This window comes from Bactrocera latifrons, unplaced genomic scaffold (assembly GCF_001853355.1).
Source record: "Bactrocera latifrons isolate USDA-ARS-PBARC rearing strain unplaced genomic scaffold, ASM185335v1 scaffold_106, whole genome shotgun sequence".
Lineage (NCBI taxonomy): Eukaryota > Metazoa > Arthropoda > Insecta > Diptera > Tephritidae > Bactrocera > Bactrocera latifrons.
Window position 1 is genome coordinate 1,029,846 of NW_017534475.1, and position 15,683 is coordinate 1,045,528.

The following is a 15,683-nucleotide window of genomic DNA, read 5'->3' on the forward strand; positions in this document are numbered from 1 at the left end:
AAATCGCGTGTACAAGCAATAAAAGAAATACCGATAGGACTCTCAGCGCTTATCCGCCACCATTGTTTGTTGGTGTTTTGTAAACATGACCGGATTACTCTTTTGCATACAAAATCGATATGTGCATGTATGCCGCGTGTATATGTATGTGTTTGTGTGTGTATTTGGCTGAACGTCACATGCGCGCTTCAATCGGAAAGGCCAATAGGTGAACAAGAGCTAAATGCGTTGATTGGTTAGCAGCGGTGATCTTTGTTGCATTCTAGCTCAAGCTGCAAGTTTGCCCAGAAAGTTTTACATACAGGCACTTATGTGATGGCAAAGTCCCCGTAAATACACGTTGGCCGATAACTTTGGTTGTGGTAAAATAAATGTATCTCACAAACATACTGGCTCCAAGATGACTACCGTGGCTGATTGATCCAAACTGACAGTAATAACTTTCTGGGCTGCAGGTGGCGGCCAAAGCTCCATACTAAGTCGAAAAATATTTTCTTATTTCTGGATCCATATATCCATGATTAATTATGTACCCTTATTTTAAGGTGCGCCCACTCGAAATATATGAAATTTTGTCTCAGCTTAACTAGCAAAATCAAAACATCGCAGAGGCTCGGTGAATGTTTGAGAAACTTTTGAAAGAATATAGTGGTAAATATTTTCGTCGATGATTCCCCAAGAGTTTCATTGAGAGATAGATCAGTTAGATGATTAGAAAATGCTATATCGAAAAATAATATCTCAATAATAAATGATAATAATATAATAATATATAATAAATGAAATACAAACCTGTTGAGTATAATTCATAGAATTTGTCAACTTTTCATCTTGGACCAAAAATAATTCTTTTCTGCTCAACTAAAAGCCACAAAGCAATTAATAACAGATTCATTTGATACAAATTCAGATAGCTTTGTAAAGTAAAACCTCCTTGCCCATGAGTAAAAAGGAGAAATGTGAACATTTCACACAAAACCAAAATGGTATTGTAAAATATACTGAGAAAATTTGAAATTAACAAAAGCTATTGTTGTGCAAATATATAGCATATACAGTTATAACAATATATAGCATAGTATATGTGGATAACAGTGCTGAGCAATATTGTTAAACTATGAATCAAACAACGAGTTGCAAACAAAATATCTCCACTCTCAAGTACGTTGGGGAGCAACATATTATATATGTACATAGAAGCACACTACATACGAGAGAGAGAGAGCTTTAAAGCCAGCTTAGAAGAATTTGTTTAAAGAACTAGAAAACAGCAAGAAAAAGCGATAAATAATAGAAATAAATGAGTGCAAGAAATTCGAAACCCTTACTAACAAAATTAAGGAGTTATCTGAAATGAGGAGTCTTTCTTTGGCAGAAATTAGAAGGAATACACTAATGGATTTTTCAACAACACGCTACAAAAGTAGACCGATAGGGACAGCAAACGACGCCATATTTTTCCCCGCTCTTTTGATATTTCTCTTCAGTAAAGTTTGTCATTCCATCATGGAAAGATATACGATCCAACAATGAGTCGAAATTATTGCAGTTTATTGCCGAAATTCGGAGCTCAATAGCGCTGCGTCCAAGATCCGTCATAATCATACTGTCAGGTCAAAAATTAAGCGTCTAGTGCAAAAATTTGAATACACAGGCACAACACGAAATATTTCCATGCCAGTGCGATGAATAAGTGCCCGTGGAGTCGAGAATATTGCTGCACCAGCGCATAAGTTGAGGAAGATACAAATCAGTCTCTTGCAGGTAGTTCTCAAGCGTTAGGCATCTTTTTGTCATCGTTGTAGTGAATTTTGCTCCAAGAAAAGCGTCGCCTACATTCCTACAAGATCAAACTGATGCAAGAATTGAAGTCACTTGGCCACCAGAATCGTCGTTTGGTTTGTGAATTGAGTTTAGCAACAATTTGGAAATAATCTGGATTTTCATCAAAAAATCAATTTCAGCGTTGATGCTCATTTCTGGCTGAAATCGCTTAATAAAAAGTGCTATTTTTTTGAACGCGCATGTTAAACGAATCAATATGAATTCTCGCCAACTCGGAACATATTGCGCATATGGCTTGGCTGTACATGTATTATATAGTAGTAAATACTAGGTCGGATTAGAAGCGGTGTACGCGCAGAAATATTTTCATATGCAATGCAAAGTATGAATCTGATAAAGCTGGTGTATTTGGTGCATGTAGCATATAGCCTTTGGGCAAAAGTTGATGCAACTTGCTGTTTGGTGTTGTAGCACATGTACTCCTATGCCGCGTGGTTATTATACGTGTTGTGTTGTCCCCTTCGTTCCAAACGACGAACATAATGAAATAGCACAGAGTAAAGAAGGCAAGGACAGGGCAACTTCGTTTGCTGCATTTCCATTATCACGTTGCTGTTTCATATGCAGATTGTGGCCCGAAGCTTTACAAGCTCCGCTTCTCGACTTGTGCACCTTGCACTGTGGCAACTGTGTGTGGCAGCCAACCAAATCGGTGATTGCCTGGCTAGCAGAGATTTCTCTGCGGCATTACATTTTGGACAACTTGGAAAGTATATAAGATTTGTTCTGTTTTCAGTGAGAATTCGAAATTGTGTTATTTTCCTTTGCAACGCCACAAACAACCGTTAGCGAATGCTGCAACACAGATAAGCAATCATGTTTGTTGGCAAGCATAAATACGTATGTTCTCGTGTATTTATGTGGCAACGTGTCTCTAAGCTTGCTTACATACACGCCGCTGTGACCTTTAAACTTGTGTGGTTTCGTGGCTGCTTTTGGAAGCCAGCTGAAAATTTTAATAAAATGTTGGCCAAAGTAAAAATCCACGCACCAAAAGATTTTCATTACCATAGCGGGTATATGCAGTTGCATGTGTGTGTGTGTGCGTGTGTTGTAGTGTGTGAAAGTGTTTGCTTTTACTTCTGTTCAGCATGCAACATGGAGTCCTTGTGTAGGGAATGTCATGGTCGAGCGGTCTGCTACCACTTTGCCTTGTTTAGGCATATAGTTTATGTTTAGGCAAAAGGTTTTGTTCTAGCGACGTTTGGCCTTGAAAAATTCTTTTAATCAACTGTTACCTTTTGTGCTATCAAGTTTTGTTTTACAGATTTTAGACAAATTTTGCTGTTTTGATTGGGTCAACTGACATTTTTCTTTCAACGACATTTTACATTTTCTCTGCACGAACTCTGAAAAGGAGAGTGCAATGCACCATGTCAGTAGTCGCTGATAATGGTAGCAAAAATCCATGAATTGGGCTTCGAATTGCTTCCGCATCCATCGCATTCTCCTGTCCAGACCCTCAGCGATTAATTTTTGCTCTGAGATTTCAACAGAATATCTGTATTTTCGTCGAAGATTGCCGAAACTGGTTCCTATTTTGAAGCCAATGACAAATCGTACTACGAAAATGGCATCGCTATAATTATCATATCACAATTGAATTATTCCTTGAATAACAAAAAAAAAAATTGCCAAAAAATTAGCATTACAATGGTAGGCTGGGGACTTTAACTTTCCTTTTATGTTATTATAGGCATATACCTGCAGTTGTCAACTAATTATTTCTATCTTAGAATGTATGAAAACCTTCTATCTGTCTCTTTCTCTTTCTCGATTCATTTCGCACGAACAAGCCAGCAAAATCAATTTCAACACTTTTATAAACTATTTGACGTAAAATACTTCGTTCGGCTTTTATTTCATTTGTTTGCAGCGGCTCACTTCCAACTGACAGACGATGTGTCATTGATAGCTGATATCACCGGATAGTTGAGAAAACTTCATGCAGACGCACACCAACTCTTAAAAGTATGTTAACATAGTCTGACACTCGCAGCGGTGGCCAAGAAGTGATAATGAATGAGTGTGTATCCAAAAGCACATACATATGTACATGTAAGCCTTACAGTTTAAGGAAGACTTAACTATAATATGAAGCATTAGAAAAAACAGTAGAGGTTTGCTTAAGAAATTCTATAAATGGACTGAACTTCAGTAATTTTTTTTTTTTTTTTTTTTTTTTTTTTTTTTTTTTTTTTTTTTTTTTTTTTTTTTWTTTTTTTTTGAGAGGCATTTCGATTTTTAAACTTATTGGAATCTTTGTAATAACTAAACATTTCAAAAACAGTTAAGCTAGTAAATTTAGTGAAACTTGTTTTAAAGAAAAACATTACTTTTACTTTTGTATTTTTGCTTGCTGACATTGCCTGTTATAGAAGAGAAAGTCAAATAAAATGGGAAATGTCTTAGAAAACAAAAAATCGAATAAGAAGCAGACAAAGCTTCGGCACATTGAGCTGAGACTGCGATCAAATGAAATGACTTTTAACTGTAATATTATGGTAAAATCAAAAAAGGAGTGTTGCAGTTGTGGGAAATCACCAGCTGTTACTATAAATTCACTGACTTCAAACGGTGAAGTTCCGGTGTTTGTTATTCTCTGCGCCCCGTTGGCTTTTTATTTTATAGTTATCGTAGTATATAATATTTATGTATATACTTTAGTTGAGATTCCTTAGCATCTAATGGCGCATTCACATTCAACTTGAGATTTCATATTTTAACAATGAAGGGGAGAAACCGAAGGGTATACCAGAATGCACACTTTGCTTTCAGTGTAGCACTTTAGGCAAGGGATTACATTTTTTAGAAAATATATTTAATTCCACCAGAGCTCCAGAATATTGTCTTAGATTTTCAAGTTGATCTGAGCAATAGTTTTGGAGATACAGCGTTAAGAACTTGTGCGCTCGAGGCCAGCTAGGCTAAGTGCCCGTCTTTAAACGGGTTTTTCTCGAAACTGTGTTTTTGAAGTCGTTCGGCAGGATTTCTCAAAAACCACTCAATCGGTCTGCATGAAATTTTACACAAATCTTTGAGATTTAATTCTTAAAGATTTGGACGAAGGATTTTTTTTCCATTGTAACTTTTTGAAAAAATTTCGCGAAATATTCACTGAAATTTTATTTTTTTTTTGTAAAAAATTGCTAAAAATACAATTTTCAGATTTTATTTCTTCTTTCAAGTTCTCGGTTATGGTTTTAACTGAAACAAGTATTTTTTCACTATAGATAATCCTGTAAGCAGTTAACCTGCCTCCGCGGGCGCATCTTTTTTCCGAGTTGTCACAAAAAGTTTAAAATATTTTTTTTTTGTTTCAAAAATTTCAGGACTTCTTTGTCAATATGAGGAAATGCAAAATAAAGACTGTTATTTGAAAAAGCATGCAAATATATGCGTACGTAAAACATACATCGAACTGCTCTGTCAAAACAAACGTCTAAAGCAAAGCGAAGCAAAAGTTCTATGTGAATCAGCCCTAAGAACTGAAGCTCTTTCAGATGAATGTTTTCTTTATGATGCTGCTTTTAAGTAATCTCATTTTCTATTCTCTATTTCAGCAGCGTATTTGAAAAAGATTTGGAACATTTTTATTTCACAATTGCTCCACAATTCTCAATTTTTTTTTTTTTCAATTTTCCTTTAATCGCTACCTACATGAGAGCTTATGCAATCCCATGTGTTTCAACACACAGACAAGCACTCTCCCACATTAGCACAATTGCCGGTATCTTTTTCAGGTCATCTTGCCAATTTTTTCAGTTTTCACTTTCCACTTTCCACTATTTCATTTTGCAACTACTTACATTACGCCGTAATGCGCTTACAATTGTCGGAGTGGGAGGGAGATGATGTCGCATGAGCGTTGCCGCCAGGGTGTATCGAAGTGCAAGAGGAACCAATGAACCTGCCACATTATGAACAGTTAACCGAGCAAATGTGAGTAGAGTGCACAGCATGCAAGCGCATCTAAATATGTGTGTAACAGTATGTGCGATTGTTTGCTCGTTGGTTGCTGACATCTGCCCAATACAAATGAAATGCAACACATACATACATATATACACACATGTGTGCACACCATCAGTGACATGGCAAACAATCAGCAACAATGGGAGAAAAATGTGAGAACTGCAAACAGTAGAAAAAGATAAGGGCAACAGCTGAATTGTTGACCGACAACATTCCTCACTACATACATACTTAGCTATGTACATGTATATATGCATATGGATATACTTGCAGCAGTGTTTGTAAACCCTTCTGGTATATTATATTTATATAACACAGTCTGGCCTTCTAGAGCACATTATCTTTGCTTGCTCCCACACACACACACGCGCACAGCCACACTCACAGAGGCACATACACGAGCATGTGCAGTCACACACTGACACTCATTGCCTCGGCGCCTCGCCGCCTGTGTAGCAGCATGTTGCAACTTCAAGGCTGCAATTTACTTCCGCTGTCAGTTGATTGTCTCAAGTTTAGCTCGCATTGTCTGCTAGCCGCACATCTGTCCTTTCCTTCGCCGCTATATTGTGCTTTTCTTGCTCTGTTTGTCAACATACAATGTCTGTTTGTTCCTTCCAGCTGTCAGTTTGTGCATTCAGCACGGCAACTCTGCGCAAATAAATATGGACTCGGGTGTATGTTGCAAGTCCTTGTCCGTCTTATTGTTCAGATTTTGTTGCTGTGCTGGATTTCTTATCACATAGTCGTATAAGTCTTACTAAATTGTTTTCTTGGCTGCTAACATAAGAGTGCACACCCACCCATAGACGTAGCTCCAAAGATTGATGTATATGTACATTAGGGTGGTCTGTGTTTCCTTCAGTATGTTCTGAAATCGCTTGCCATTTCGGTTTCCTTTTCAAATGGTTCATCGTGATGTGCATGCTGCGACACTTCCTCCATTTAATAGATATATTTATGTATTTGTGTTTGTGAATACATTTATACGCCGTTCTTAGTAAAATTTCCTGGTCTGTGTTACTATATCCATGCATAAAGTGCTTACTTCGACATTAGTAATGTGATCATATAATGGTTTGTTTAATAGAGATTACTTGCGTTCACAATATACCAAACAGTTAACACAGAAAGTTGCACAAAACCACTCAGAAAAACATACATACATACATACGTATAAATACGTAATGGCAGATTCAACAAGTAAATACTCTTTAGTATGAGTTGCTTAGCAATTTGCTTAGCGAAAGTGTTTTAAGGACGTCTACTGTGGGCAAAAATAGTAAGACTTTTCAATTTAAATTTCGCACGAAACCGTATTCATCAAAATATTATTTTTCTGGAGTGATTTGGCTGCCATTGACATATTATATGTATGTGCCAAATGTCATATAAAAAAAATAATAATTATATTTAGTGATTCGTCTACGCTTGTATTTCTGAAGTCCATAAAGTGCATTTGGCGATCTTTACGATGAGTGAGATTATTCAGCAAAGAATTAAAATTTCATTTGCGGAATCAAACTTCTGGTGCTGAAATGTTCAGAATACTAGAAAAAGCCTTTGGTGTTAATTTTTTGTAAGCAAGTGGTTTTGATTGGTACAAATTACGACAAACCACGGACATCAACATCAACCAATGCTGAACACTTCAATAAAATGGAAGAATTGAAGCTTGAGAATCGACGACTTACTGGCATCGGCTGATACATCGGAAGGATCAGAGAAAACTATTTTCAAAGATCACTTGGGTCTATGAAAAGACTGTTCGACTGTTTCCAAAGTCACTAAATTTTTTCGAAATGCAGCCGCGTCTGAACCTCCTTAAAACCATGCTTTTCGACTACCAGGATGTTATGAAGCGTATTAGTATTGAAACTATGCTTACGACCTGGAAACAGATGATCAATCGGCCGAATATTTGTCCAATTAGATTCAAAAGTCTCATCAATGTCGAGCTGAGTCAATGTAGCTGTGCCCGGTTTTCTGTCTATATACTTGTATATGCGAACTAGCCACTCACAGAGAGGTTGCTTATTTGTGAGAACTGGAAAAGTCGGAATACTTTTGTATATAGCTTCCATAGAAACGTCAACGGTTCTTGTATTATAACTTATTTATTGCACAAGATACCATTACGAAATTTCGTACAGATTTTTATCGAAGACAAAGCTATAAGTTACGAACATATTGTACAGTTCGGAATACTACATATAAGATGAGCATATATTCTCCTTCTTACCACATTAATATAGCAAACATAACATGTATTACAAAACAGTACTCGAAAACCTCAGAGATCATAACACTGGCATATATCTGGAAGGTTAAAGGAAAGAGCTTTGTGTTGCTAAAACTACAGGGGCTGAAATGAACACTGAAGCATCAAGAAAGCCACTCGAACTTATACTTAGAAGACTAATTTTGATTCCTGCTAGTATGATAGCACGGATATGAAAACAAAAGTGTGGCTTCCTTAGAAGCAGTAATGAGATGTTCTCAACTCCAAAAAACAACGTCAACAGTTGAAATCTAGCAAGAGTGCATGCATGACAGCGTGGGTTATTATTAAAGTACGAGCACTTAAAACTCTACAAACTAAAAAATGAACCCGCCCTTTAAATTGACAATACCAAAAACAATTTAAAAAGAGAAGCGCTCAGTTAGTTAACCAGCAGTTAAATATTTATATGTGTATTTTAAGTAAGTATACAATCTTTCTTCATAAAATCAATTTGAAATTGAAAATAATTGCGACCACAAAAATTAATTTGCATTAATTTAATTTAGTTTTCAATCAGATATCTGTAATAATTAAGTGAACGTACCACAGTCGGTGTGCCAGTAATTGCTTTTTGGAACAATTATTCTCCACCAACATACTATATGCACATACATACATACATATATGTATGCATACTCAAACACCAATACCAGTTAGTCAAATTTATTCGTTGAGAAGATTTAATATCCTAACTGATATAATTCATACTTACATCAATAAAGGCATGTCATATACTTTATTAAATCATTGGCTACGTACTTCAAACGCTCCAACATGTGAGACATCCAGTACTCATTTGGTTGCATCAACAACACAAGTGTCATTGTGAAAATTATATGCTAACCGACGCTGGATTTTACTGCACGTGCAGAATTTCTAAACTTATTCAACACTAATGTAATAAAGGCTTATAAACACATATGCATGTATGTGTGTTTATTTATATGGCAAGCGCGTGCTTCAGTTGTGCAACTAAGCCGAGAAATTGCACAAAATTTAAATTAAACATGGCAAAATTGACGAGCGTTTATGGAACCGCAGAGCGAAAATTTTACTCAACTACAAATGTATGTATATGCAGCTGGCAACTAACAATAGGTGTGCCAAAATGGCTGATAATTTGAATTTGGAAATGCATGCCAATATTAATATGATTATATTCACTATAGTCTATAAGTGGCATACGATTATGTATATATGTACATCATATGGCCTTTAAGTAGTGTGGTAAGTAAATTCCTAGAAGCAATCATCAATTAATGCGCATATTGTGTACTTATCAGTGCATACTACAGTATAATGTTTTATAACTGTAAGTATGTATACATTGTATATTTAGTATATATGCATAATATAAAAGCACATTTCCGCACTATTAAAATTCATATATTATATTTAGATATAATGCTTAGCTAAAATTTGCGATACAATAATTTAAATCTCATTAAAATTGTGTAAACGATTTGTATCAGCTTGAAACGGAAAATTTTTTTATAATTAAGAATGTATTAAATTTAAGTACATAAATATATGCCTAAATAGAACGATATATCGAAAATATATTACGAAAAATGTTAAATCTTAACTTGACTGCTAATCCACAAAATTAGTCCCACTACTGCCATTTAAGATATGAGCCTAGCCTGCCTGCATGTCAAAATGTTGTATGAAGTCATGTAAATTTACACTCCAACACCAAGCAAATTACTTCACTTAAGCCGCATGCATTGTGGTAATTAAGTGTTTGCTTAACTAATAGTTTACAATTAATCCACTAAATGCTCGAAAATCAAACCAGATGCAAATGCACGAATCTCTGTATGTATGTATTTTGACTTAGATTTAATGCGTTGGGTATTTCAAATAGTTTAATATGAGATCAACACATTTTGTAGCTTTCAGTACGAGCTACAAGTAAGGCTGTTTAATAGCTTTCGTTTTCATTATATCCATGTAATTATAAAAATGCTTGCCACATATAACAATATTTATATAAATTGGTATACATACATAATAACCGGTATGGCTATACTTAGATTTATCACTAGTCGAGCGCATTGTTGCGATTTTAATTACCTGTCAACGGTGAGTATATGACCATCACGCACGCGCACCCAGGACACTGATTTGTTGCCGAGCTGCTTCACCTTAACACAATGCAATGAAAAAGAAAGAAAATTGAAAAAACATGTTATTTCATTTGACTGCCAGCTGGAACTGAATATGAAAATAATAAATACCATGTAGAAGAGTTTTAGTTGGAATGATGAATTTTTGATTTGTAAAAAGTTGAATTCTAAAAAATTTTGTTAAGAATTGCTTTCATTGCAAACAAGAACTTGTAGGAAAACCTTGAGATGAACCATTTAAGTTATTTTTTTCTAACAAATAAATCCATATATATTTATAACAGATATTAAATAAATTTAAAGGATGGAGCCAAAGTTACGTAAATAAATAAAATTCTCCGAGCGCCAATCACTGGGTGTGGCCAGAAACGATACTTTTACATGTGGCTCAAGCTGCTGACGACTTCTGGTCTTTGACCGAAGAAAGTAGCCAAGCAAGTCATCCTTTCCCAGGATTGTGCGCTGGGTTTGGTGGAATTTGACAGGTAAAAAAACACCCCCGATGAAGAGCAATAATCTATTTGAGCTTTTCTACGGATAGGTCAAAGCTTGAGGGGACGATTAGTTGAGGAGTACATTATCAAGAACTCACTATTGATTTCACATCCAGGCTACCTGACTGTTGCAGTGTTTGCCGGCATTAAGGTAGCAATAGATTTACTGCTTCGAAGTGCAACATCTTTTAGAGTATTGACCATCTACTCTGATAGCAGGACCGCGATACTAGCTTTAAGCTCACTAACCGTGTGTTCAGAGATGTTTAAGGCAATTCAATTTTCAATAGCATCGACTCACTCTGTTATAAGCCTAAGATTGGGTACCAGACCACAACGAAATTTCAACTGTAAAACCGAAAACTGAGAAGGAAGGATACTCTTGCTCCGATGTTAGTGGAATAGGAACTGGCTAGGAACAGTAACTCAAAATTACAGAAGTTCCCTTTCCTCAGTAAGGCTACGTTCAACTTAGTTCTAATTGGCCATTCAGGGCCCATACCGAAAGTTTGAGCGTATTAATAGCCGCCAGCATTCAGAAGCTGCATGGAGGATGGCGAGGTGGAGACATCTCATCTCATCACGTGCTTCTTTATTTATCACGTTAGCGAGATTGAGAGTCAAGCGCTCAGGCGCTCACTTTCAACTATTCCACCGAACTGATCGGAATAGAAATTAAACGCTTGAGCAAATGAAATATGATATGATATAATTATATGAAATTTTACTAATGCTAACTTAAGCGCTTTCCAATTCCAACCGAAATATCTTACTAAATTATGCACGTCACTACTGCATTACATACTTTCTAGAGTCCTTTTATAAAGAATATGACTACCTACCTATATATAAGCATTATATTAAAGAGCATGCTTTGTTTTATGCTCAACACTTTTATACCAACAAAGCAGTAATTCCGAAATAATTTTCGAGCGCTCACCAATCACGCCCACTCTACATAGACATACATACATTTGCGAACATATGTACTTAATGTATATACAGCGTTGCTTTTAATGGACTGTTGGTTCCACGAGAGTTTACTGGACACTCAATTAAGCGGCTGTTGACTAAAACCATTTACCATGTATGTGTGTGTGTCACGCAGTGAGCAAGCCACACCTGCGCACTCACATTGAAGCATAATTATATACATGTGTATGTATGTGTGGGTGTCTACGGTTGTGTAGTTCTATGTTATTGCGTGTTATTTGTAAATTATTGCAGGTGCTGTTGCATATGCTATAATTCACACACACACAACAGCAACAAAAACAATAGCAATTATAATGGCAGCAATATGCCATGCATTTACCCTGCCTAGTTGGCCAGCTCCTTATATCGATTCATTATTTGCTGCTAGCGAACCCATAATTTACAACAGCTCTCCGCCACTCGTGTTGTTGTACAGGTTGAGCCAACGGCATATAATACATATACACATATATACAATATATTAAACAATACACACTATATATATACGGGCATTTGTAGTTAATCTCCTTTGGCTTAACTCAACTTTGATCCCTATTTTGTACATTTGACGTCGGAGTAAATTACTGCGTTCGGATTTTGCATAATTTGTCAACGAGCGTAACACTGATTTACTGCTATCCGTATACGGCAAGAGCCCAAGGCCGCAATGAAATGACCAACAATGATAGGTCCCATCTCTTATTTTTAGCCTTTCGTGAGAGCGCTTCGTCGGTATATTCAATGATATATACATATATATTATATATACTATATATATATATACAGTAAATTATGTAAGCGTTTTACGCTACAATCACACCAATCAAAGGTGCGTTAATGAGCTGAAATTGCCGTAAATACAAAAGTCAGATTATTTATTGGATTTAGTGTTCACAGCGATATGGCAACGCTCGTTACATGTATTAAACTCTTACTTCCACTTAAAGGCATCAAAGATCATTAAAATTTTGTATATTTACTTACACAAATGTCAGTGTCGAATGGACAACAAATACAAGTGGTGTGCTATTTAACGGCATTGTGGCCTTAGAACTTTACGCAAAACACAGTTTTAATTTCGCCATTCGCTGTTAAGCATTTGCGCCCGTTTAAATCTAAATGCCGGCAACGCGCTTTGAATTGAATAGAACAAACCCAAGAGTACGGGAAGGTAAACTAACATGAGAATGCAATTAAAAGCTTAAATTGCGTTAAACGCGCTTCCGAGTGCGGCTGCAACGCGCAAACAACGCTTTCTAAAAGACCCTGTAGGAAGAAGTGAAGTGAATGTCAAAAAAATATTATAAATTTCTTTCAGTTTGTAATTAATTTTTTTTTTTTGTTTGACTAACAGCCAGTTTTTGGATTGCTTTATAAACTGCACTGGCAGTGTGGAAAAAAAATTAAGATGTGTTCTTCGGAACATAAGTATTTTAGGATAACCCGGCAGCTATTAATGCCGATTTGAAATGAATTTGATTTTGGGTTTAAGCCTCTCAAATGGTTTGTCTATACTGCAATATCGATAAAGAATGGAACGAAAATAATGTATCGTTATCTACCTCTGAAGAACCAGAACCTACGTTTTGACTTTGTTTACGGGTTAGTGCAGATCAATGGAAACTGTCTATTATAAGCAAGGTCCACATTTAGTCATTTGCTAGAAAAATAAATAGTCATCATTACGAGACCGTACAAACAGCCATGGATGTCGTTTACATGGGTCAGATAAAGTTTTTGAGACGAAATGTGCCTCGAAATTAGAGTTCGAGTGTTTTGGATCAAGAACTAGACATACATAAACGAAGGATTATTTATGACGAAACAGGAGGTTTGGAATCTATCAATGCGAGAAAATATGGCAATAATCTCACATCGCAGCAGGAGGCAGTATATGTAGTGTCTGCCGGAAAATGGCTGCATGTATACCGGGTTTCAGATCATTAATGAATTCCGGGAAATAGCTGAAGAGGTTGCCAAAAATGCCATCCGTTATCCTACCAAACAAGTACAGGAAATACTGAGTTCACTAAAAAAGATATAGAATGGAATAACCAAAAGGATGGACAGTTGGATCAAGGCGAGATGTAAAGCCTTAAGTACCTGTAGCAAAGAAAACTGGTATGTTGTTTACTCACGCGGTTTCGAAAGGACTGCCGGACGGATGTTGCACTCCTGACAGGGCACAACCTCTGGATATCACATGCGAGCCGGATGGGCATAAGTAATCACGATACATGCAAGAAGTGCAGGAAAGTTGGCATGAGAGAGACGCTGAAAAACCTCTTATGCATATATCTAGCACCCGTTCTAAATAACTAGGTGCTTCGACGCTCTAAGGCTCTAAGAAAAAACAAATTTTAATCCTCGAAAATCACTTCACTGTTTTTCAAAATAATCTCCCTATAGATACATACACTTCTGCATGCGAGGAATCTCCAAAACATGCCTTTTGAATGAGTCAACCGCCTCTTCAGGTTTCGAAAAAGTTGACCACTTAACTTACTTTTCGGTGCCAAGTCAGGTCTTTATAGAGGATGACTAATCAAATCGATGTTTCGAGTGCTCCTGATTTCTTGAAATTTTACAAACAGCAACAATCTGCTACGAAGTGCGAACAACTTTTGTTGGATTCAACTCATCTGGCAACACACGTAGAGTCGACCTTTGTTTACTCTAGAGTTCATACGTGCAAATGTACGATTCATAGGGATCCAATGTGGCCAAATTTTTTTACTGTCAAATTGTCATGCAATATTGAATGTATGCCTGTAACAGTAATGCGCCTAGTTGTCTCAATTTCACGATATGTCATATGATGACCTTGCAATGTCAGTGTTGCCAAAATATAAAAAGCAACGTACGTTACATTTACTCGTACACGTCTACATTTTCTACACGATTTTTTATAAAATCGATTAGTACTTTGGAGTGCGTCCAAAAGCAACGAAATTGTACGTTTGTGAGACAGTTCTTCTATTCCAATTTATCTTCAAGGGACATTTGAATGATCCATAAAAGATACTCTTCTGACTGTATTTCTCTTTGCTGATTGCATTGAAATTCCAGCGGGTCACATATAACAGTCATGCACAAAAGGGCACAACTCGGAAACAAGCGTTTGCAATAGCCCACATATTTTAAGTTCCGAGCAAGAGATGTATGCATTTACCCAACTCACCATGCAATTAAACCACCCAAACCCTTCAGCCACGCCATAAAGCGTTCCTAGTTTGCTGCATGCTCCTACTCATGGTAAGCCTTAAATTAAATATGCCTAATTGTTGTTGCAACTGCACAACGCAATCACACATACATGTGTGCACACAAAAGCGCATATGTGCTTACTCGTAAGAGAGCAATTGCTATCCGCCTGGTCCTCATCCAGCGAATCACTCGCCATTGTAATCACTTCGTCTAATTAGCGGCTGCAAAAGTGGCTAAAATTGTTAATTTGGATAATACTAATCGAAATTAGCCTAACCTAGCGTGAACGAATGAATATTCAATGCCAGCTTGATAGGGCCGCTCAGTAACGTTGGGGTGGCAAGGCTTGTACCAACAACCGTTGCTAACACAGTTACGGCAAACAGAACCGCATTTGAAAATTGGCTTAATTGATGTGGATTTGTATGCGTAGAAGTGGTCTCATTTGGTTTCATTCGATTCGAATTCTAGCGCAAATGATGGCCTTTAAATTGGAAATGTGGAGCACCAAATTATTTAGGCATATTCTTTGTTACAGTTAGTCACAGACAATTGCGGAGCAAGAGCAATTTAACAGTTTTATTGGCAGATTTAAATGATATTTCGATTGGCTTTTGTTCTAAAGTTACTTGGAGATTTCGATAACTGTGTTATAGAGGTACAAAATTAAAGTCACTTGGTTGCTAAGTTGCTCGTGGCTTTTGCTAATATTACAAATTGACATTGTCAATAGTATTGTGGACAGGCGTACGAAAATCCACCTACCGATAGGCA

The 15,683-nt window shown here is 36.6% G+C and overlaps 1 protein-coding gene across 2 annotated transcripts in view; it reads right to left on the bottom strand.

Moving 5' to 3' along the window:
- Positions 1-15,683, bottom strand: part of LOC108969825 (hemicentin-2) — an 87,235-nt gene that overhangs the window by 26,894 nt on the left and 44,658 nt on the right. The window contains exon 3 of one of the 2 annotated variants that reach the window (XM_018934782.1): positions 10,181-10,242. In XM_018934782.1, the coding sequence (XP_018790327.1) occupies positions 10,181-10,242 (62 nt within the window). Of the gene's footprint in view, positions 1-10,180; positions 10,252-15,683 lie in introns of both variants that reach the window. The other variant, XM_018934772.1, reaches the window with a different exon arrangement.